Source organism: Spermophilus citellus (genome assembly GCF_964194105.1).
Source record: "Spermophilus citellus genome assembly, chromosome: 3".
NCBI classification, from domain to species: domain Eukaryota; kingdom Metazoa; phylum Chordata; class Mammalia; order Rodentia; family Sciuridae; genus Spermophilus; species Spermophilus citellus.
Genome location: NC_138184.1, coordinates 198,658,198 through 198,682,841, shown reverse-complemented (window position 1 = coordinate 198,682,841; position 24,644 = coordinate 198,658,198). Strand labels below are relative to the sequence as shown.

General features: G+C 38.9%; 1 protein-coding gene across 3 annotated transcripts in view; it reads left to right on the top strand.

Moving 5' to 3' along the window:
* The window catches only part of DYNC1I1 (dynein cytoplasmic 1 intermediate chain 1), a 280,791-nt gene that overhangs the window by 174,346 nt on the left and 81,801 nt on the right, over nucleotides 1-24,644 (top strand). For all 3 annotated transcript variants that reach the window (XM_081286493.1, XM_081286492.1, XM_081286491.1), the window contains one exon: nucleotides 5,992-6,117. In XM_081286493.1, the coding sequence (XP_081142619.1) occupies nucleotides 5,992-6,117 (126 nt within the window). The remainder of the gene's footprint in view (nucleotides 1-5,991; nucleotides 6,118-24,644) is intronic.

Here is a 24,644-nt window from a genome sequence, read left to right as displayed (position 1 = left end):
AAATCTCCCTTGCAGGGCGGGTAGTGGCTGTGCTCCTCCTCTAATTAGGGTGATCTGTCTACCACTCTGGTCGGTCACAGGTCTGCCCACCCTGCGGGCGCGGGTGGCGACTCTGCTCTGCCTGCACTCCAATTGTGGTGACGTAACTACCACGCCCTCGGGTCGTTGGTCCTGATCCGGATGTGGGCAGCGGCTCTTCTCAGCCCCTACTCCAATTGGTGTGACGTGTCTACCACACTGGCAGGCCTCTAGGCCTGTTCCGCCGGTGGGATGTATAATTTTTGTATTGGAGAAAGTAAAACTGAAAACGGAAAAAAACTCCATCATGGAGAGACTACATTTATTTTTGTCTTGTTTCTGTGTAACCTACCCACCAATGCTGTGAGAAAGGTTTACATTCTTTTTTTTAATGTATTTTTATAGAGGGTTAAGTAAAAGGAATATTGGAACCCCCAGATCCTGCCTCACAACACTTGTATGGCATTCAAAGGACCAACCAGGTTTACATGCTTATAGGATAAGGGTCTGAGTGGATCTAGATGTAACTCAATGATGTTAAGAAAGAAGAAAAGGCTGAGAGCAGTGGCACACTCTTGTAATCCCAGCAGCTTGGCAGGAAACTGAGGCAGGAGGATTGCAAGTTCAAAGCCAGCCTCAGCAACTTAGTGAGGCCCTAAGCAACTTAATGAGGCCCTGTCTCTAAATAAAAAGTAAAAAGCGATGGTGTTATGGCTTAGTGTTTAAGTGCCTTGGGTTCAATCCCTGGTTTAAAAGAGGAGAAGTAGAAAGAGAAGGAGGAGGAGAAGGGGTGGGGGAAAGGAACAAAGAAAGAAAGGGAGGAAGGAAGGAAGGAAGGAAGGAAGGAAGGAAGGAAGGAAGGAAGGAAAGGAGGGGAAAAGGATGAAACAGTCTCAGGGCCTGATGGTGGCAGATACACCTAGAATAGTTTTCTGAATAGAACAGAATTAAACTGAGGATAGAAAAAAGAAACTCAAGTTCTTTGTAGCTTTGCTTCAATCCCCCAGACTTCTTAAAAATAACACTTTAACTTTCCAATATTTGCAAAATATTACCTAAACATTATTGCCTCAAAGAAATTTGGGCACTTGGGGAATTATTTCAACTCTGTCATTCACTGAATGTTATTTAGCACAATGGGTCAATAGTACTATCCATATACCACATCACAGATTTTCCAGATGTGTACAAAAGTAGACTTGTGGTCTTGCTTTCACCATACATACTCCTGTCACATGTAAATCGCATCTTCCAATCCTGTAGTCATCTAAGATACAAACCTGAGTAATCTTTGAAAGTTCATGCAGTTGCTAAATCCAATCAGATTTACAGTGGCAAAAGATTCCTGGTGATACTCTATTATCATGTGAATTTCACAAGAACTTTATATTACTCTTTCTGCTTCTTCCTTTTAGCCTTTTTAAATTTTATTTGTTTATTTTTTATTTTTTTGATACCAAAGATTGACCCAGGGGCACCACATCCTCAGCCCTCTTTATTTTTCACTTTGAGACTGGGTCTCCTTAATTTGCTTAGAGCCTTGCTAAATTGCTGAAGCTGGCTTTGAGCTTGAGATCCTCCCACCTCAACCTCCAGAGCAGCTGGGATTATAGGCAGGCACCCCTGTGCCTATCCCTTTACTTCTTTCTTATATTAAAAATTGGTCTCCCTTAGCCAGGCACAGTGATGCACACCTGTAACCCCAGTGGCTCTAGAGGCTGAGATAGGAGAATCACGAGTTCAAAGCCAGCCTCAGCAATGGCAAGATGCTAAGCAACTCAGTGAGACCCTGTCTCTAAATAAAATACAAAATAGGGCTGGGGATGTGGCTCAGTGGTTGAGTACCTCTGAGTTCAATCCCTGGTACAAAAAAAAAAAAAGAAATTGGTCTCCCTACTTCTAGACTCTACACAGTAGAGTCATTATAAGTACTTTGATCAGATTAATCTTTGTAAAGATTACCTGTATATGCTATATCACTTTGGTAAATTGTGTAACTTCCCTTGGCTAATATTTTTCTCATCCATGAAATCATGATAATACTTAGCTCAGTCTTGTTCCAAGTATTAAATGAGCTACTGTATCTAAAGGACTGAGAATTTTAAAAGTGTGTTTAGTGCAAAAGAAGTACTCAATTAACGTGACATAGTAGTGAGTGTAGTAGCAGCAGTGGTGTTAGTAGTTGCAGACTGTGACTCCTTTGCCCCCATTTCCCAGAGTAAAGTAGAAAACTGTCCACCAATACTCAGTGACTTCTGAGATAATTCCCCAGGCACTTCCTGCCCTTTCTTCTATTGCACCTCTTCACATAGCCTACAACCTGATGTCCCCTGAACATTTTCTTCTCCACACTAGTAGGATAAAGAAGGAAAAAAACACTTTACCCTTGGCAAGTTTAAGTAAACAGGGAAATTTATTGGAGAGTCACTGGAATATTTAGAGAATCTCTGGAAAGGATGAAGAACCACAACTCAGTAGAAATTTGGACAGATCAAGGAACCTCACCTGTAGGATACTCTCATTAACCTGACTCACTAGCCTACAGGTTTTGCATTTCATCTCAGTTCAAAATTTGTTACATCTAGGTTTAGAGAAGGTGATTAGCTTAGCTTGGTCAAGCATCTACCCCGTAATTAATTAATTATCCCAGGGAAATTTCTCCTATTATTGGGGTAATCCCAAAGGATAATGCTGTGAAACAGGCAGACACCAGGGAAGAATCTCCAGGGCCAGTCTTTGTACTCTTGCCCACACTCTCCTCCCTCTTCTCTCCTAGTAACCTACCCAGCTGGCAAGGTTCAACTCAAGTCTCATTTCATTTCTGAAGCCCCTTCCAGCTTCTCTCCCAGATATATACCGCACACCTCCCCGCTGCCATGGTTACTCCCAGCTCCACCCACTGTGCTTCTACAGAAGACCCATGATAGTGCCTTCCTGTTAGCGCAGGAAGCTTTGATACTGGGGTTGTAGTTATTCGTACCTGTGCCTTACCTTCCTACCAAGCAGAGCATGTTGTCCTTTGTGGATGTTGTTGTCCCACATTTTACCTGGCACAGTGATTTATGTATGAATAGATGGCACCTGCCACAGTGGACAAGAAGGGTGTGACGTTTGAAGCCCACTGAACTTCAAGAGGGGTCCTCACTGATCACTTATTAGCAGTATGACTTGGAACAACTTTTACCCAGGGACCCTGGGCTCCTTTGTGGAAGTGAATAAACCATGTCTGCTTCAGAAGGATGTAAGAGGCAAGGGGGCTCACATATCACCCAGCTCGGTGTCTGGCACTTAAAACATGCTGGTTCCTTCCTTTCCAGGAAATGATAGATTTCATTTCTCTTTAAGAACAAACCAAGCTTGACAACATAGATGGTAATTTTGAGGTAAAATTCCCATAAATTAAATATCAGATAATCCAGCCCTTTGAGTAATTAAGTGACCATAGATTTCATAATTGTTCAAAATCATAATTTTAAACATTTAAATGCAAATAATTGCTTAGAGACTTTTTACCAGTGAACAAGAAGAAATGACTAATCATGCTCAGACAGAGTAGGAAAAGACAGGTTAGAGGATACTTTGAAATTAAAAGCTTGCATGAAATAAGACTTCAGTCACTACCCCTAGGCCTTGTAATCCCAGTTACAGAAATTGTGCCAAAGGCACTCACTAGTATTTTACTAAAGCACTCCTGGTTTTCTAAAGGAGTTTGAAGGTAAATAATGTAAATAGAAAAAAGAAAAGCTGCAAGTGGGTGCCAGCGATGAGACCCAGATGGAAAGCTGTGGGGTATTACTTCAGACACATCTGGCTGCTCCCCGGCCCCCGTGGTAGTGGTGTCGGTGTTTATAGAGTTGCCTTTTTACATGTGACATAGTTAAACTTCAGATGGACAGTCTGGAGACTTTTGTGTTTATCTATCTGGAGGTTAGTTTCGTAGAATGGGCTTTGAATCAAAGGCCTTGCTTAATCAGCTTTGATTCCTCTGCTAAGGAGCATTTTCTCATAAAGAGTGATTACTTCCCTTGGTGGCCACATCCATGGATCTCGATGTGTGCCACCACCTCCTCTGTACCCAGCAAGTTGTAACTCTCTGCAGCTTTCTTAAGTCGAGACCACTGAAAGAAGAAACAAAGCCACATGGAAGACTTAGATTGGTTATCTTTGATAGGGAAAAAAGCCAGTGTTTGAATGTGTAAGGGAAATCTTCTGTTTATATACACAGCAGAGTAAAAAGGAAGGAAAAAATTAAATAATCTATGAGAAAAAGGTGACATGATCTGAAAGTCTCCTGATGCTATGTTTAAGGGGCTACCTCATGAGAGCCTCAGGTAGGAATGGCATTTGCCTGAAAAGTGTCCTAACGATGAGATTCATCCTAAATTTATTTAGAGTCAGAGTTCATGCAGGGTGAGTAGGTGTTTCCAACACCCAGCATCCCTGCAGCGTTCTCTCTGTTATTGTACTGGTTGTGTTTCTCACATATAAGCCTTTAATTATTGGTATTGTTTGACAACAACATGTCAAATATTTCTGCTGAGCACAGTTACTAAAATAAAAACTGAAAAATCATTCAACCGATTTTGGTGCAGGTTGATGATATGCTAGGAATTATTAGACTGTGGATTCAGATGTCAATAACAACCAGTCCCTGCGCTCAAAGAACTTACAATCTAGTGAAAGACATGGTGGGGAGAAGATCATTATGCAGCAGGAGAAGTGCTTCAGAATCAAAATGGGAGTGGGGGCAAGTGGAAAAGAAGAGGGCAGATGGTTAGTTAGGATTGTCTGGAGGATTTGACACCTACATTGAGTCTTAAAGGATGAATTTTTGATGTAACCAGCATAGACAAGGTCTTCCCATGAGAGTGAGATCAGACCTGTAGATATAGAAGCTAAACCTGTGTGCTTCAAAACCAGCCCGGTGAGGCTGGGTCATACAGTGGGGTGGTAAGGGAAGGTTGTAAGAGATCGAGCAGGGAAGCTAAGAAGTGCCAGATCGTGAAGGATCCTACATGACTTGGATTTTTGCCTTGAAAGTGGTGATGAACCCTTAAGAGTATTCCAAGCTGAGGGTGACTTAGCCAAGTATATATTTTGTCAAGTCATCCTGCAAAGGGTGGAGTTTGTAGATGAGGGTAGGACCTGGCAAGCCTGGATACAGACAACCATTCAGGAAGCTAATGCCTTCCCCAGACCAGAAATTAATTTAGGAGGCTCTGACCTTAAGAATGTGAAGAAAACACGGATTAGAAAGGTATGGAGGGAGTAGTGACACACTTCAAGAGAGAGAAAGGAATGAAAACGAAAATAGCACATCTGGCACATCTGGCCCGGCTGGCCAGATCAGCGTTGCAAGAGCAGTGGGTTTTGTGTGGAAGTCAATGAGCTTGTTTTGCCATGTGTGGCATCTGATGTCTTTATGGACAGCCCTAAGCCAACTCTAGTAGGCAATCAAATATGAGGATCAGAGCTCAGAGAGATATCAGCCCTAGACATAGATTTGAAAACTCTCAGCATACTGTTCTTAAAGCTATTGGAGTAGATGAGATAACCTGGGAAGAATGTATAGACGGGGGCAAAGAGCAGCTCCTTTAGAATATATGTAGCAAAAGGAGAACTTATAGGGATTTTTAAATAGTAGTCAGAGAAGAAAATTAGAAGAAAGCGATGCAGTAGAAGCCAACATAGGAGAAAGAAGGAGTAGCTCCAAGGGTCAGGCATAAGAGAGACCAAGCAGTGTTTGCCATTGGTAGTTATTGGTAACCATACAAGTACACGCAGAGTAGTGGGTACAGAAACCAGATTGCAGTAGATTGAGGCAGTAGGCTGTTATTACATATGCCACAAAAAAAAATTTAAAAATAAAGCACCATTTGAAGTATGTAACATAACATGCATATGTTGAGATGAGAAAGTGTCCCTTGTGTTGTCATCTTAGCCTAATGGATTCTTGTGACCTCTTCCATTTAGTACCCTGAGCTGATGGTCGCTTCTTACAACAATAATGAAGATGCTCCCCATGAACCAGATGGAGTGGCCTTGGTTTGGAACATGAAGTTTAAGAAAACCACACCAGAATATGTCTTCCACTGTCAGGTAGGAGTCATCATAGTAAAAATAACCTACATCTCAACTAGAACAAATATAGTTCATGCTGCATTGCATCTGCCTTATGTTGGGAGGAAGCACTGAGTTTAAAAATGGAATTGTTGACAATTTTGGAAAATTCCCCCACAGTAACCTAATGTTTTGGGAAAGTGGCAACCCTCCCCAAACAGTTAGGAAGCCTGGTTGGGGACTGTGTCATTTTCTTTCTATTTAAAACAGCCCCCATGAGGATGAGTTTATAAAGACCTCGCACTTATGAAGAAATTGTGGTGTACCACTTCCTTTGCTTCATAGCAACATATGCTTGCCCACCCACGTGGACATCCTCAGAGCACTACCATTTCAAGTTCCCTCCTTTCTCTGAAATGCAGTTCAGTGGATTTTGCCAATTTTAGGTCTACAGGCGCCATATTGTTTTGTAGATAATAATACTTGTGAAGCTGGGTTAGGGGAAGATTTACCACCAGTATTTCTCAAATTGTTGAGAAATGAAGATGCTATTTCTAGTTTGCAAGTGCAGATAATATCAAAGAGCTTTGGATATTTTACTCCTTGTGTCTACTGAGAAGTGTCTTCTATTTGACATACTATGAGCTGAAATTATGCTACACTTGCACACATTCAGCTTTGCTCTGTTGCCATGACTCTGCCAAAATAACATGCCTTCTCATTGACCAATGCACCAACCCCTTTATTAATGCTCCTATCCTGTTATTATGCACAGGGAAAAGGAAAGCAAACATGCCAGTTCAAAGTTCCAGTTCCTCAAATATTACAATTCAGAAGTACTAAGTTGACAGATCGCTCTGAATACATCCACATTCGAAGAGGGTTGGTAAACCTGTAGATTTAGGGAAGCTTTGTGCCATTTTATATCTAAGAGCTGAGTAACTTTTTGAACTAAAATATGTTTAGACTTTAGAACATTATCAGATATAATTTGGGGAATAGGAGCTGCTGGAATAAAAAGTCCCAGCTTCAATGTGATTGAGTAACCTCTAACGCTGGCCATGTTTTTCTAATTTACTATCTCAAAAACAACTTAACAAGAAGTCTAGGTCTGCATAGTAAATAACCTTTATTTTCTGAGCCTTTGAAATAAGAACACTTTTTTTTCCTTTTTTTTTAAGGTTATCAAGTTTGTCAGCTCTTTCTGTAAACATAGAAGCACAAAAATCCTAATTTTGCTCAGTTTTAAAAGTTTTGCTGAATTGCCAGAAAAATTCTATAAAGATTCTGAGATAAAGTGAAGCACATTTTTGAAAAACTGCCTTTTAAACTACTCAAAATAACAGAAAGCATATTTTTAATTTAAAAAAATCCAAGAAGCACTCCATACTGTTTTAGTCAATATGTATAATATTTATTATTATAATTTTTTTAAAATTTAACTGTATTAAATAATTGTTTTAAGACTCAAAATAAAATATAATATATTTAATATTCACACCATTACATAAATAAACAAGTCAATAAATTGGAGGATGAAAATACTGAGTAAAGAAGCAAATTCCAAAGGTCTTCAGAATCAACTAGAATTTTTAAATTACTTGTTTTATCATGTGACAGTAGTTGCTACTATCAAAGGAAGTGATCATCTTTTCCGTCTCCTAGTACCTTTGGGATTCCATTCACTAAAGATTTCATCAACTGCATTAAATTTTCAGTTTTTCCCTTAAATGACCCAATGAATGTATTTTAGAACAAAATGTGCTTCTGTTTTTTTTTAAGTTAAAAAAAAAAGCAGTCAGAGTACCTTGAATATTCACAAGATAAACACACCAAAGTTACCCAAAGATGCTGGGTGACATCTCTGTGTCTCTCAAATTCCTACCTTTAATTCTTCTGGTGACTAGTGGCAGATGGGGGCTCTAAACTCTACCTAACATTCCCACTGGGAAAACAGAAAAGTAAGAATGCTGATAAACTTTAAAGTTTTTAAACTTTAGGGTCCAAGTGAGATGTGCAGAAGTTCATGATGACAGACTTCAGGTATCAAAAGCTGTTAAATTGGGCTGGGGTTGTGGCTCAGTGGCAGAGCGCTTGCCTAGCAAATGTGAGGCACTGGGTTTGATTCTCAGCACCTCATATAAATAAATAAATAATAAAGGTCCATGGACAACTAAAAAAAAAAATTTAAAAAGCTGTTTGGTTTTTTTTTTCAATTTAGCCATGCACATTTATAGATATTTAAAATCATGATTGTGCTACTCAGATATAAACCATCAGTAGTTCATATAAAATGACATTGATATTCATGAAGCACATATTCATGAAAATTACAAAAATCTGTTACCAAATACTACTACCAAACTAGTTTCTATCATTAAATTAATTGTCTTAAAGTGATCTAAGGAACTGTAGGGGAAGAATGCAGGACAAACTCTCAGAGGGTAAACTGGAATGAGCTCTGATCCCACTCAGGAAAGAAGGAAAGAGAAGAAGGGGACAGATTGAAAGTAAATAAAGTCAGTCCTCTATAACCAAGGGTTCTGTATCCATGGATCAACCAAATGTGGCTCAAATATATATATAAAATACATGTATATATATTTAATTGCATCTGTACTGAACATGTAAAGACATTTTTCTTGCCATTATTCCCTAAACAAAAAAGTATTTCAATAATTTACACAGCATTAATGTTACTTTAGGTATTACACATAATGTAGAGATGATGTTAAGTATTCAGGATGACACAGGAAGATGTTCGTGTTATATGCAGATACCATACAATTTTTAAAAGGGACTTGAGCATCTGCACATTTTGATATGTGATGAAGAATTTCTGAAATCAATCCCTCCAAGGACAGATATATGAAGCCCTTCTGAGGTCCCCTGGTATATTAGTCATCAACCAATAGGAGATATAGATCAGATAGACATAAGCTTTTCTAAATACGTCCTTCATAGGTGCATGAAAGAGAGCAAGCAAGAGAAAATTGGCTGATGAGACTGTGAGAGTTGACAAGTCTAAACTGTAGGATAGACCAGCAGGCTGAAGATTCTACTAAGGGCTGATGCTGTAGTCTTGAATCTATATCTGTAGAGCAGGCTAGCAAAACAGGGTTTCTGTGTTACAGGCAGAATTGTTTTTTCTTTGGACATCCTTGGTCTTTGCTCTCAAGGACTTCAGCTCCCATTACAGAGGGTAATCTGCTCAAAGTGTACAGATATAAATGTTAGTCACATCTGAAAAATACCTTCACACCAACATCTAGTCTGCTGTTTAATCAATAAGTTGAGTACCATAGCCCAGCCAAGTTGACACATGAAATTAACACCTTTATTTTTTCCCCAGATCCAGGAAACCAGTATCTTTCACAGCTCCCAAGTCCTTCCAATTCCAGATAACTGTGGAGTGATTAACTTTAGAAGCGCAATTATTAGATACCAGGGAATGTGAGATTTCCTAAGCAATGAAAATGATACTAAAATGTATTAAGAATCTACTCTTGACATTCATTATCATAAATGCTCAGTGTCTCCAGGTGTACCTATGAACCACTTCAAAATCAGCTGGATTTTATTCCAGAGTTTGTGTCCTGCCTTATTCTATATTAGTAAGGGATGCAGCAAGGTGAAACCATGCAGGTTCATGGCATGGTGTGGGAGTGGGGGCACTGAATAGAGAAGAATTGGAACAAACTGGGTTCTCCACCTTTGCTAATAATTGCAATGACTTGGGCAACTTTAAGAATGATGCCTAAGTTCTACTGTCAGAGATGCTGGTGTGTCTAACTTATTTACTTTGAAGTTTAGATGGGCAAACATGGGCATTGATAGCAAAGACTGTGTGACTTGTTCAAGCTTTATTTTGGGCTCCCTGACATTTATAAGACATTGGTTGAATGTGGTCCTACACAGAGCCATCTTTACCATTTTCTGACCCTGAAGGAAAAATCAGAGAGCCCGTGGAATTAAAATATATATGAGAAAGACAAAAATTCTCACCCCTGACCTGTAGCTTTTCTCTTATATCCTTTCTGATTTTTGGTAAATCATCATTTATTATAACTGGTATTTTCTGGACACTAACTCACTGAGATCAGGTCAGTTGAATGCATTTTCTCCTGGGTTATTTCAGTAGTTTCAAAATTTGACAGTCTGTTTACTAGTCTGAGGATAAGGGAAACCTTATTATAATTATGTTTTTATAATTTCAGAATAACTGCATTAGCTGCCCCTTTCTCAATGATCTCCACTGATTTCTTCATCTTTTCTCCAAGTTTATAATTGCTCACAAATCCAGTGGCTCAGAAGAGCATTGTTTCAGGCACTAGAAAGAAAATGCATAAGAAACACATCAACACAGTCTTTTGTAAAGACTGATAGGCTTTTAACCTAATCATAAAAAGATTTCAGTCTGAAGATTCTTGTCTCTGTTATGAGTAATGAAGCCAAATACCTTCTCCTTTCGTGGGCAGTTTCATGTCTTTACTAAGCTGAATTTTTGGTGTGGGTTCTAGTCTTGCAATTTTTTTTCTATTTTCATTTCAATAAAAGCTGTCTATACTTGGAAAATATCTGTGGACTCTGCATAGAAATCAGCCACACAGCCCCATCACAGACTGGCAGTGCTCCTGCTGCCTTCTGTAGTGGCTTCACACACTGTCATTAGATTATGTGTCTGACCAGCCTGCATTGCTTACCCTGGTGTGGTCTTTCTCTTTTAAATGGAATGAATAGAATCAGAAATATATATCTTAGAATTAGCTGCACTGAAGTAAGTAGAGAAGCTATATTTAGAGGTTTAACATGGTCAGAGGTTTTTATTTTTACTTTTTTCCTGATTGGGTTTCTTTGTCCTTGGCCTCCTCTTTTCAAGGGTGATCTGACAGTGGCCTGAAACTGACCATAACCTGAACACACTCACTGTTCCAGGGAGAAAACAGAAATGTGAAACGGGACTATATCAGCTAACCTCATTGGTGCCAGGGTTTCAAACCCTCAGTTGTACTTTTTCCTACGTGTGGCTTCACTTCTCATTAAGATTCTATAAAGATTGCAGATGAGATTGCAACTCCTGGCCTCAACTGCCCGGCGTCTGGTTCTGCATGAGATTCCCACTAACCTCAAAGAGAGTTCTGCGTGCCTGCCAGGAGTGATGGTAAATGCAGGAGGATATGTGGGCTGGTGATTAGGAAAATTCAGGACTTTCAGATCTTTCCTGACTGACCATTCTACTGGGTGACCCCTAGTGAGTTGTGAAGGCTCTGGTGTTAAACCTCCTGATCCCCTAAAAAGAAGTCTTCCTCCCGTCTCTGGTAGAATTGCAAGGTTTGTTTTAATACGTTGGATTTCTATTACCATCAATTTTTGTTAAACCCAGACTGTGGTTCATAATACAAATCTTTAATCTTTGTGGGGACACAAAAATGTATATTGATTTAATTTTATAAAGTAGATTATGACCAGAGAAGTGTTAGAATCTGACTTTAGGATTTTTAAATCTTATTTTTTAACACAAAAGGAGGCGTAACTTTCTTATAGCCGGGCTGATGAAAAGACATTTCTTAAGATTTTTCTCTTGGCTGTACTCAGAAGTGGTTGCTGGAAGTCAAAAAGACAGGAAGAAAAAAATAGTTCTTTGACAACTAAGGTTTGGTATACATTGAGTTCCTGGAATTCACAATGAAAGCATATAATAGATACTTTGTAATTGGTAAATAAACTCCATGGTCAAGAACATGCAAACCAAAGTGAGACCCAGACAGTTTTCAATGTACTTTAAAATCAGAAAACAAGAGGAAACCTCAACCAGTATTGTAAGATTATGACACATACTTCAAGGTACAAAATCATGGAAAATTAAAGATTCCATAGGACATAACGATAAAATTAAGCTGTTACGTAAAAGATGCAAATTAGTACGGATCAGACCAGAGGAGCAGCTAGCAGCACAGCGTTGCTATTTTGTGTCTATAGGAAAGGGCCCATGGGAGTTCAAACCAATGTGCTAAAATGAAAGGCAGACATTTGGAAACACTTCTTTTATGCCAATTGAGTATGACTGGTCCAATGATCGAGGCTTGAGCTAGACGCTGATTCTTATTAAATCAAGCAGCAGGAACTTCATTTTCTGTTTTGGCCCAGGAAACTGGAAGCAGAAAAACTGCCTTGCCAGTTTTCATTCTTTATCGACCCTCTTCTGGGATCTTCTCCAACGAGTAACTCAAGAAGAAGCAGGATGAGTCATTGAGATACATCCAGGGAAATTAGAATTTTCAGCTGGATTATAGCAAAGAGATAGTATCCAAGGTGATTTCTCATCTGAGATCAACAATGAAGATGCTTGTACACCTCTCCGATGTGGTTCTGAACCAGGGAGTTATCTGATGGGAGGGATGTCATGAGACAATACCTTTGAGCAAACTATTTTAAGTTGTTTTGGTTTGCTATGATGTACTACAAATGATCAAGCTGAAGTTTCCTACTATTATAAACACTATATAAGACTCTTTAGTAGGATACTCCATTAAGGTGCCATATATTGTAGATGTGGAACCCAGAATTGCAGACTGCCTTCATCTTCCTAAATATCTTTGCCCTGTGCTAACCCATCGGAACAGGGCCTTATCCAGTAGTGCTCCAAGGCACTGCCCTAGGAGTCACTGATGCTGTGCAGTGAGAGCCAGAGAGCAATATGAGCAAGCTCTTCTGGTCTGTCAAGTTGTTCTCCCCATCCCCCAGTCATCCACTGAGGTCAAAGAAACCTTGATCTCAGGAAAGCAGGTGTTCCAAGAGGTCTGGACTGAACATTTGGGGGAAGGAGGCCCTATCTACCTCTTAGAATCACTGTGAAGATTAAAGAGATAATATAGGTATGTAATTAGCTTGGGCTACCATAACAAAATACCATAGATTGAATGGCTTATAAGCAGCAATTATTTCTCACATCTGTGGAGGCTAGGATGTCCAAGGTCAAGGCTGACTCAGTTTCCTGTAGGGACTCCCTTTCTGGCTTGTAGATGATGCCTTCTAGCTGCGCCCTCACACATGAAGAGAGAGCGTATGCACAGGAATTCTCTGATGTCTTTTCTTAAAAGGATAATGATCGTGACATATCTAGGCCCCGCCACCTTCATTACCTCCCCAAACCCTGTTTCTAGATACTATCACATAGGTTGTTAGGGCTTCAGCATTGGAATTTGGAAGGAAAGGGACACAACTCATTCTATAGTAATAGGTGAACCTACCTAAAATATGGAAGTATTTCCTTTGTGTTTGGTTGTTGCACTATCACTGTATAATAATCACGTGGGAAGAAGCCAAAACCTTGACATTCTTAATGTCAAGAATGTCATTTCCTTACCCACTCATTTATTCATTCATTCAACATATATGTACAGGGTACTACCATGGCCAAGCCTACCCAGCAATGATTGGCTGGAGTTGAGAAGTGGCTATTCCCTCACCATAAGAACATTTCAGTTTTCCCTAATCTCCACCAGGTTTAATGTTTTTCATCACCTGACAAATTCCCTGGACCATGTTCACATTAGTCAGATCCTCATGTATGCTCTTTATATATAAATGCCAAGTGAAGAGACGGACTCAAACCATTCCAAAGTTCTCTCATCCCAATCACTTAACCATTTATTTTCTGCTTAAATTATGATCAAATATTTACCACACCAGTAAGGAAAGCAGGGAAGCAGTTAAGTGCATAATGGTTAAGAACAGGCTATGGGGCTACACTGCCTGGATTTATAACTCAGTTACTTAGGAGCTGTGGCAATCAGCAACCCAAAGGGCATCATAAGACTAAAATAATATACGTAAAGGTCCTAGTGTCAGGCACATAGTAAATACCCAATGAATGTCAGATTTGATTATTACCTGATATGCAAGAATGAACTCTAGAATATGTATTTATCTATGTGTTCTGAACAAACAGCAGGAATGTGGGTCCGTTTGTGCCAGGCATTGCATCTTTAGTGGTTGAATGGGGGAGATTGTGACTGAAAAGTCTGGAGGGAGAGATCAGGTAGCTAGGCAGCAGGGGGTGCTGAGGAACGTGGGGAAAGGTCTCTTACCAGCCAGTACAAAAGGAGCTCAGTGTTTGAATAACTGATAGGGTATACTGGTGTAAGTGGCTTGACTACCATCCCTGCTGCTGTGCTTCTGCCACATGCCAGGCACCCGTGCATTGACTTTTTTGGCTTAACTGCTCACACTGATGGCCCCAGGCACAGGCTTTATAAAGGAACCCTCTAGTCCTTGTGTAGCTCCATGACTGTACTGAGTTCTGTGTGGACTAACAGGCCATTTGCTACGCTTCATGCACTCTGTGGACTCTGGAGTCAGAATGAGGAAACAGGGCCAACCAGTATATTCTACCTTCATCTAAGACCAGTTTGGCATCTCGTGAAGAGCTGTCCCTCCCAGAGACGCTTATGGCCTGGGCTCTGCTCCCCTTAGCGGGGCTTGCATTCTGTGGAATACCAGATTGTGCTATTTCTTTATCCTACATTTTTATATAGGCAGGAGCAGATGTAAAGGAGTAGCAAGTGTTCTGAGAGGAAAGCTAAGTCTCAGAAGAGCAATGCTCTCCCTCTGAGGTCTATGTAGGGGAGACCTCATTCTTGAGAAGCAATCAGGGAAAAGCAGGGGGTAGCTGTAGTGCTGACCCAGGCCATAGTAGTGCCTACCAGGAGCATGCTAAGGCCACTACCACCTCCAAGAGGGGTGCCTGTCATTGCTTTGATTCTTGATATTCCATGAATAGAATCACCTTGAAACTTCAGACCATCTGTTTCTTTAAAAAAAAATTAGCCATCTGTGAACTAGAGCCAAAATTTCTGATTTGTGTGTGCTCTTAAGTTCCCTTAAGTTCCCTAATATGAATGGAGCTATTTGAACATGCTATGTTTTTAATTAATACAAAGACTCATATTTCCCCAGTCTTATTGTTATTTCAGTTTATCTCAAACAATTTCAGCACAACTTAATTCTTGAAATTATTTGAGAGCATTTATTTATCAAAGAGAATTTCTGGAAACAGAACTACCAATGTTACTTGGAGGAACTGTTTTCTAACCTTTGTCATAACAAATAGTCTATGCTTGGCAATTACTCATTTTTTAAAATATTTTACTTTTTTTTTTTTTTTAGTTTTCAGTGGACACAACATCTTTGTTTGTATGTGGTGCTGAGGATTGAACCTGGGCCGCACACATGCCAGGCGAGCGCACTACCGCTTGAGCCGCATTCCCAGCCCAATTACTCATTTTTTAAAAGACATGTTTATTGTTAGCCAAAAAAAATTAAACAAGGTGTTGTTTTTCTCACAGGTGAACAATTTAACTTAGTTATTTTTAACTATAATCTTCTCAAGAATATATTGAGCTTATTGTGTCTTACATGCTACAAATCATTGTTGCCATAATAATTTTATAACTTCTACTTTTTAAATTCCCTAAAGCTGATGTTTTCTGCTCTTGACTTGTTTAAGAGGTATTTGCAGCACCCATGTATAATAAAGTATGTTATTTAGTAGTGCTGCTTTGCTTCTCTGATAACTTAGTCTAGTATTATATTGAGTAGTTGAAATTAAATCAAAGTATGCCTTATGTACAACAAAAGCCTCTAATTTTCTTTAAAATAAGTTTATTACAAATATATTGTCCCCTCAATAATGAAGAAAACAGGAGGAAAAATTGTCCACAAGTGCCCATATGCACACAAATGTACACACACACACACACACACACACACACACACACGAAGCTAAAATCCTAGTCAAAAGCTCTATTTCATAAAAGAGAAGTATAGTGATGTTGATGGTTTGCCAAAACCTCAAGGAGTGACAAAATCCACAGAGTGTCCTGAAAGAGATGCCTTTGCAAAACCATGCTTCTCCAGATGGTTTAGATTAGAGATGTTGAAAAACACATGGCAACATTAGTTTGGTTTAGAATTCATAGTTAATTCAGTAGATAAAATAATGCAAATTTGAAACCCTATCCTATATATCAGAAAAATCATCAAATCTTATGATTGCTCTTAGGGGAGGTTGGTATGTGATGTGTTGATTTTTAAATGATCTAATTGTAATAATAAAATTAACCAAGAAGAGGTAAAGAAAGGATGCAACTGCAAGAGGAAAACTTTCTTCTCTGCAGAATCTATATTCCTTTTAGCTGTCATATCCAATCAATTTGTATGGGATACGACAGCCAATTGTCATTTCCTGAGATATACTATGTAAAGAGGTCATGTTACAGAGACAACATGAAAAAATGGAAAAAATAATTTCAGAGCATGATGCCAAGAGAAGCCAAAGTGTTCCTAAAGACCACAAAGTGTTGCCCAGATCCCCTCACCTTGCTAATAATAGCAGAGAAGCAGCTTACCCACAAGATTGTCCCTGGGTTTATTCATCTTTTCCTCTTGTACACTTTATAAAAGAGAGTGCTCTTGGTCTATGTTTTAGTAAATGCTTTTCCCTTAACTGTGACTGTTTATCTTGATGGGGGATCTGTGTGAATAGCAACACCACACAGTGTGTTCTCTGGCACAAGGATGTATAGCAATTGCCCCCAGGGTCCCAAAACCTTCATCACTAAAAGCCCGATTCTTACTTTCCTCTTCCTTTGTGCCTAGTATCTACTGCATCCCACCCTCTGATCCTACAACTGTATAGCCTGCAAACAATACCTGGAAAAGAACTTCTATATGGGAACAGTATTAATTTAATGATGTGCTACCTGCTACAGAAAGAAAAGTGTTCCATTGATACCTTAGAATTGCCACTAGAAGAATGTCCACTGAAGGATTCCAACTCAGAAAAGCAACACAAGGAAAATATGGGACAAAAGATTCTACAAAAGTAGAATCCAAAATTTTCAAACAATCATGTCTAGCCCCTGAAGGACGTGGCTGTCAAAGTGGCACCATATTTAGTTCCCCCTGAAAGTAACACATTTTGAACATTTTCCAAGCATTAAAAACTAGAATCATGGTTGTTAATGCCTGAAGGGAGCTCCACTGCAAGGGCTCTCTCTCATCCAGCAAGGAGGTCCACGGAACAGGGTAGAAGAGAGTGTGGCTGCGGAATCACTAATTAAGACCTCGGGAGACCAAGCAGGAAGCAGGTCTGATTTTATTCCACAGTTACCATGTATACTTAGGCAGTAGCTAAGCACATTACAGGCAGCCACCAATGCAATTTCTGCTAACTGTCCTTGCAGCAACCAATCAAGGAGTGGGCCATGAAGCAAGCTCAGGGACGCAACACATGGCCTCACGCCCAGGGCTGTGCCTATCGGGTATGCATCCATGCACTTGTCTCCACACTCCACCATCAAAGCAAAGGTGCTTCTTTGACAGCAAAGACATGCACATGCATGCAGAGAAAAATATGAGGGAGAGTTGGGAGATCCTGTGCACAGAATTTGTATGAATTGATGAGTATTTCTTTTAAAATTTGCTTTTAATTAAAACATAATTATACATATCTACAGGGTATGCTGGGATGTTTTGATACACCTATACATTATGCAATGATAAATCAGGGTAATCAGCCTATCTCTTACCTTGTATATTTATCATCTATTTGTGGTAAGAACATTCAGTCCTCTCTTGTATGATTTTTTAAATACTCAATACAATATTATAAATCATAGTCACCCTACTAAGCAGTAGAACTCCAGCGCTTTTGCCATCTAACTATAACTCTATACCATTGACAGTCTTGCCCTGGCTTTCCTTCTCTTCTTCTATTATAAATTTTATTTTGTTTTAGTAATAAAATCATTTTATTAGCTAGTCTTAACCACTAAGCAATCATTCTACATACATACTGATGTAATTTTTTTAACATGTTAATGACATCGTGTCACCCTTGCCATGACAATCGTTGAAAAGATTTCACTTTGGGGGGAGGTACACATAGAAAGGAGACCTCTACCTCCGCCCCCTTCTCACCTCCCAAGCCATACTTCTGATCACGACTCCTACCTGCCTAGTAGCATTTCCTTTAATATGTTTAGTCAAATTTGTGAGGACTTGGCTGTTTTCAGAACCTGATTTCACTGGATTATCCCCTCTGTACATTGAAAGCTGCAGAGACAGACCGAGCACAAATCTTCTTTCAAACCTTACAATGCATTCTCCCCTTTGTCAAAGGAACATTTGAGTCAAGTTCCGTAAAAGATTGTGAATATTTGACTACATGGCAAAAGACAGCCAGTTGTCAGATCACATAGGGTTTATTGAAGAAGAACGGACTAATTGAACGATTTTTTTAAAATAAATCACACCCTCCAATCTGTCCTTTGTAAGAATAAGAATTTCCATACTATCAGTTCCTCTGATTTGGATCATTGTTACGGAAGTGAAATATAGCACCAAGACTATGTGATAAACTTGAACTTGTGATAGAACATTAGGAGCCTGATAACTTTAATCAAGAGTTTTGCTATTTGCATGTTGTATCACATAATTGGTAACTGTAAAATGTTTGCAAGACCAAGAAACTCTTTCCCCACAGTAGTTATTTAATTAGCAAATTCCGTCTGCCATCCCCCACAATATAAAGGAGAACTTGTTACCCTTTGTTATCCTGTAATAATTGCATAATTAGGCATTATTTGTGTTCTGGGAATAATGCCAAAATAAATGAGAAAGGGGCTCTGTGAGTTTCTCAGACCTGTTAGTCAAAATTTAAATTAAAACTTTTTTTTCGAGAATTCTTATGGATTTTTTGAATATTGTGGATTTTTCCTATAGGATCCAAGAGTATTGTATCTTATCTATCAATGGAGTAAATTCAAGCTACAAATAGATTACATTACTGTTCTTCACCTTGTTTTTCAAAAGTGATAAATAAAGCAAGTAAATAATATATTGCTATTCTACATAGCTCCTAAGGACAACCCTCAGTGAGCTGCAGATGGTACTAGCTCATATCAATAGTGTTGGAGTACAAAATTTTGAGGTGGCCCTGTAACAAAATGAGATACTTTGGGAGGAATGAAAACGAAGAAATAGGGCAAAGTTTTTCATAATTAATACAATTTGCCAACAAAATAGAATCAGAAGTTTTCAAAAAAATTTTGCTGGGCTTTTAGGGAGAGACTCTCAAAGCAATGCATTCTGAGCATTTTCCAAGTATAAAAACTGGAACTGTGCGAACATAGCCCCACCATTAAAGGACACACACACATGGAAAAATGGGAGAACTGGGAGACCCAACCTCAGTTTGATAGCCGATTGACTCAAAGAAAAACATTCTGAGCCTCTGTACAGACATTTTTCCCCCCAAAAGATCAATGGATTTGTGTTGCCTAGTTCGCATGTGTGAGAGTGAGAAAGATGAGCAGGAAGTGCTGGCTCCAAGTGTGGCCTGGGTGCTGAAGCCTAGATCAAGGCGCATACTGATTCATGCCCAAAGCCTCACTCCTTGGTGCTGTGACTGTCTTCTCTCTAGCTGTGAGCCTGAGGGCCATAACCCATTTCACTAGTTAGCTAGGTCACTACCCACCTGTGTTCCAACAGTGAGGTTGGACCAAGAGGACAGGAAGCCCCCTGCACTGCTCAGATCTATACACACTCAAGCCACTGTATTTATTATTCCTTGAGGGAAGGCTCTGCCCTTAAAGGCTGATCCCACTGAGGTGGGATGGCAGGCAGAAGGTGTGCCATGAACAACAAGGCTGTATTCTTAACATATGTTTAATTTGAGCAGCTCTCCTCCTTTAAAATACCTCTTGATTCTAAATCCACATCCTGATTTGCCCACTCTTGTTACCATTTTCGGCTGCCTGTTCTGAATTAATTCTTTGAGGTAGTCATTCCCCCAGGCGGTGAGGGGGGGGGGGAGGGATGAGAAGAGAGATGCAAGGTTGGGAATGTGAATGAAAAAGAAAGGAAGAAAGTAAAGGAGGGAAGGGATCATTAACCAGAGTCTGCTTCCATGAGCTGGATTGTCTTTGAGCTGTGGAGGAAAGAAGAGATAGAGGAAGAAAAAAACACAAGCAAAAAGCCCTGGAAAGTTTACCCGCCGCATCCCTACTAAGGAATGAAGCTCATTTTTTTTTTTTTTTTTTTTGCAATAGAGCTCAATTTACAGATTATTTTGATTCTCTGTCGTACTTCATCTCAAAGAATTGGTATAATCTAAAAAAGTGGTTAAAATTATTAAAACAGTTTCCATAGTAGAAAATTAAATGATTTTTACTAACTGTCAAAGTCAGTGTTTAAACTGAAATAATTTGAATTATATTTCATATAGTGATCATGTCACTGGGATGTCTAAACATTCTTTGTAAAAGTAATGATCCCTGATTCTGATTTCTCATCAACAGAAAACTGACTAAAGGTTAGGAATATTAGCCACCAATGGCTGTTATTTGTAAAATCTAAAGACAAGGCTGGTTTCCTTGAGGAATTTTTCATTTAAATATATTCTCCACCTTGGAACAATTAACCCTTTGAGAGACTTTCTCGATTTTTCTTAGGTAAATTTTCTGCTCAGAGGATCATGAGAGTACTTCAAATCCTTGATTTAAAATGAACTTGGAAGTGAAATAGAACTGTCTTATGCTATTAAAACAAAAAATAATTTTAATAGATTTCTAATAGATATTAAGTGAGCTAAATATTATATTGCTTCATATCATCTCATTCATCTTCTGTCTATCCATCTGTTTATGCATCTAGTGCAGGCTGGCCATGCTAGGCTGGTTTTAAAATGAAGTTATATTAATAGTATAGACCATATTTCTCTACCACTTAATTCCTCTGGTCTCTTAAAAATTTTACACTGTTTTCTGGGAGCTCCCAAAGGAGGTTGCAATTGTGCAAATGATAAGGCTCCAGTGGCCGCCTGTGAAGCTAAAAGCAGTTTGCAGGACTTCAGCGTCCAAGTCCCTGGGCCTCATTCTTTGCTCTGTCCCCATCTTCATCCATGAACTAGCCTTCACTCACTGCAGAGTGAGTTTTATTACTCTGTGCTGGTTTCATTTGGTGAAGCACTGTTGTTGATAATGATGCTTTGTGACCCCAAGTAGCCCAGTGACTGCTAGAAATTCCAGAGAGTTCAGTCAGAGAATATCCCATAAAGAAGGGAACAGAACGACTCTATCCCTCAAGTGTGTATTCTTTGTCTCAAGGAAACCTAAGCAATGCAAATTAGTATTCCACACCGTCTCCCAAAGGTCATAATAAATATAGTCTTTGTAGTTTACTGATAGTACCTTACGCAAATGGTTCTGGCAGATCTGTCCCACCGGTCTGCTATTCATGCCTGTCCAAATGTGAAAACTGATTATGCTTAAAACTTGACTGTTTAATTTTAATTCAGATTCAAAAGGTGATAGTCTTTACTGTTAGGGCAGACTACATTTTATCCAGAACAATTCAATACATATTTATTGTGCCTAGCGCTATGTGAGGTACTGAAGCCATAATGATAAATATATCCTGTTTCCTGCCTTTGAGGAATCTGTCCCTTCTCCATAATCAATAGCAAGAATGAGTGATCGGAGAATGCAACGTACATACTGAAATAATCAGTGCACGGTTTACCCAGAATAGCCAGCTACAGTGTCCCCTGGCTTAGGACAGTCTGAAAGGTTGACAGCGAAGCAAATACAGGGATGGTTATGTTGTTTGGTGGAAAAGGTCTTTGGAAGTCTGAGTTAGCTCCCATTAGGAGGCAGGCGACCTCACATGAAGAATACCTACCTCCTACCTCGGGATCCTTCAAATGGTCTGGGGATGGTTGGCGAACCACAGGTATTCCTAAGGCTGGTTCCTATTAGGCAGTGAAAACTAGACGCCTTGCTTTTCCTTGTCCTTGCTGTGAAATGAAACCGGTGAAGTCAGTTACTATTTAGACAAGTGAGTGAGTGCTGTTCATTTGGGAGATACTGTTCCTGGAGAGGGACTGACCAATAGAATTCGCTGAAGGGCTTTGGTGGGGGCAGAGGGAGAGGCACAGCTAGAGGGTAGTTCAAGTAACTCGGGAATGAGTGGCAACTCTGTTAATGCCATTAAGTTAAACCTACCTAATCAAAATCATAAGGAAAGCCTTACCTTCGCAGATACGTTTTTGTTATCCTGCAAATAAAATATGTAGATCAAAATCTGGCACAATGACTGTCTACACATGGCTGAATATCTATGAAGAAAAATACCTAAGAGAACTTTGCTTTGCCAGATGCTTGGTATCATGTAGTCAAAACATTTTGAATGTGTTTTTAAAATAGTCTTCCAGATGTATGACAACTTGTAGGCTAGCCATAGCCCTTGCCTTCATTTTGGAAGAGAGTTATAAAACTGAAGTAGTTACCCAAATTATGCAGGAAAATAGAACTCTTATTGCCTTCCTGGTCTGGTCTGATTGCCTTGGGAAAAAGTAGTGTATTTATTTTTTTATTTATTTTTGTCATTCTACCAATTTCTTCAATATTGTATTCTACTTGACAGATACGGACACAGTAGGATTTTCCATGTTTCATTGCACTTGCCATGCTAAAAGATATCACTGCCACCAAGTTTTGACATCTCCAACTTTGGAATTAGTGAATTATGTAGATCAACTTCATTTGATGTTTATTTTCTCTATCATTTGATATTAAATATGATAAATTCCACGCATATAAATTTTCCCAGTATCTTTTCATTTGAAGACATATGTTCAAGAAGGTGGAATGAAATAAGGAAAAAATAACTAATAGAGTTTTATTTATCCTTGAGCAAGATTTTCCCATTACAATTCACATTTTTCCATTAGAATTATGTGCTTTGTCAAACCCACTGTAGGTTGTTTACATATGCGCACAATAGGTGCTAAATATTCAACGACCTACTAGAACTGCAGGAAAAATCACTCAGGAGAATTTGCACCTTATGAGTTTTATACAACTATTTCCTCTAGACCAAGAAATATTCTATTTGTACTTAGGTTCCTCAGTGAGTAAATCTGTGGATTTTATTATTGATATAGTATCATTGCAAGGTTTTAAAGAAGAGAATACCTGGGGTAGCAAATTCTGAAGTGGTGTCCTGTGCCAATCTAATTCTCAAAAATTATATCTTTTGTCAACAGAAAGTCAGTGTTCTGTGTATTTTAAATTACTCCTAATTACTCTTTGACACCAACTATAAATGATACATTAGTAAAACTGCTGCCTATAATAGATTGTCATCTCTTTCTGAACTCTAAAAGACAGGATTCCTTATTTTTTAAAAAAAGTTATTTTGATAAGAAATTTGCCTAAGTGATGAAGACTAATTGGCATACAGTGCCAACTGCTTCAAAACAATTGGGAAACTTAAAAATTCTGTTTATTTAGGTTCCCTGCCAAAACCATCCTGAAACTTTATCTGCATTGGGGGAAGAAGGATCAGATGGCAGTGGGGGGTGGGGGTGGGGAGTAACTTATTGTTGTATTTTTTTTAATGCCATGAGGGCAAATTTGAACACTCTTAAAACATGGCGTATGGATTTTGATTGAAGTGAAGATTGATATCAGAGATAGTTGTGCAGTGAATGTGACTTATATTTGAAGGATTTGTTTATAAGGAAAATGTATGTGACTCTCAGGATTTTAATAATGGCAGAATTTGGGGTTTTTTTTTTGTGTGTGTGTGTGTGTGTGTATGTTGTTTTGTTTTGTTTTCCTGGTAAGATTTCAGTATGCTCTCTGCATCTTGCTCCTGCCTGAGAATTACCATCCTTCCTTTCTTGTTAATTGATCTGTTTGAAATTTTTAAATGGTAACTGGAAAAAGGAATTTAGCATGAGATGGGGTAACGGGGATGTAGAAAGGAGTTTTAAATATCTAGTCTGGCTAAATCATTAACTTTCTTGATGTGCCTGTAGGCAATTCATATTCCTGGTTAGGAAAATCTGTCACAACAGATTATATTTTATCAGGCAAAAGAAAATAGGACAGATCTAGAGTTCATTTTTTGAGCCACAAAATAGGGTCAGGTAAATATAAGCTTGAGTGTGTATGAAGGTTGTGTGTCTAGCAGGGATCAGAAGCACACAATATACATGTGACCATGACTTTGGCTAATGATGAACCATGGGAATTAACTAACCAACCCTACACACAATTCAAAATGTTTAACATTTTCTCAAAATATTTACAAGCTTATAAAATATTTGTTCAAAACTGTGGCCACCTGAAGATATCTAGGTCCTAAACCATAAACCTGAGAATGTTAACTCATGGGGCAAAAGAGATTATGCAAATGTAATTAAGTTAAAAATATTGAAATTACCCTGTGATTGCTGAGTGGGCCAATGTAATCATAAGGATCCTTGTAAATGAAAAAGCAAGACAGTCACCCTCAGAGAAGTGATGATGGAAGCAGTCAGAGGGCCATAATGTAAAAAAGACTGGACTTTGATGATAGAAGGTGACCATGAACCAAGAAATGAGGGTAACCTCTAGAAGCTGAACAGAAGGCCCACTAATGGATTCTCTTCTAGAGCCTCTAAGAAGAAATTCAGCCCAATATAGCCCTATATTTTAGTATTTCTAACCTTCAGA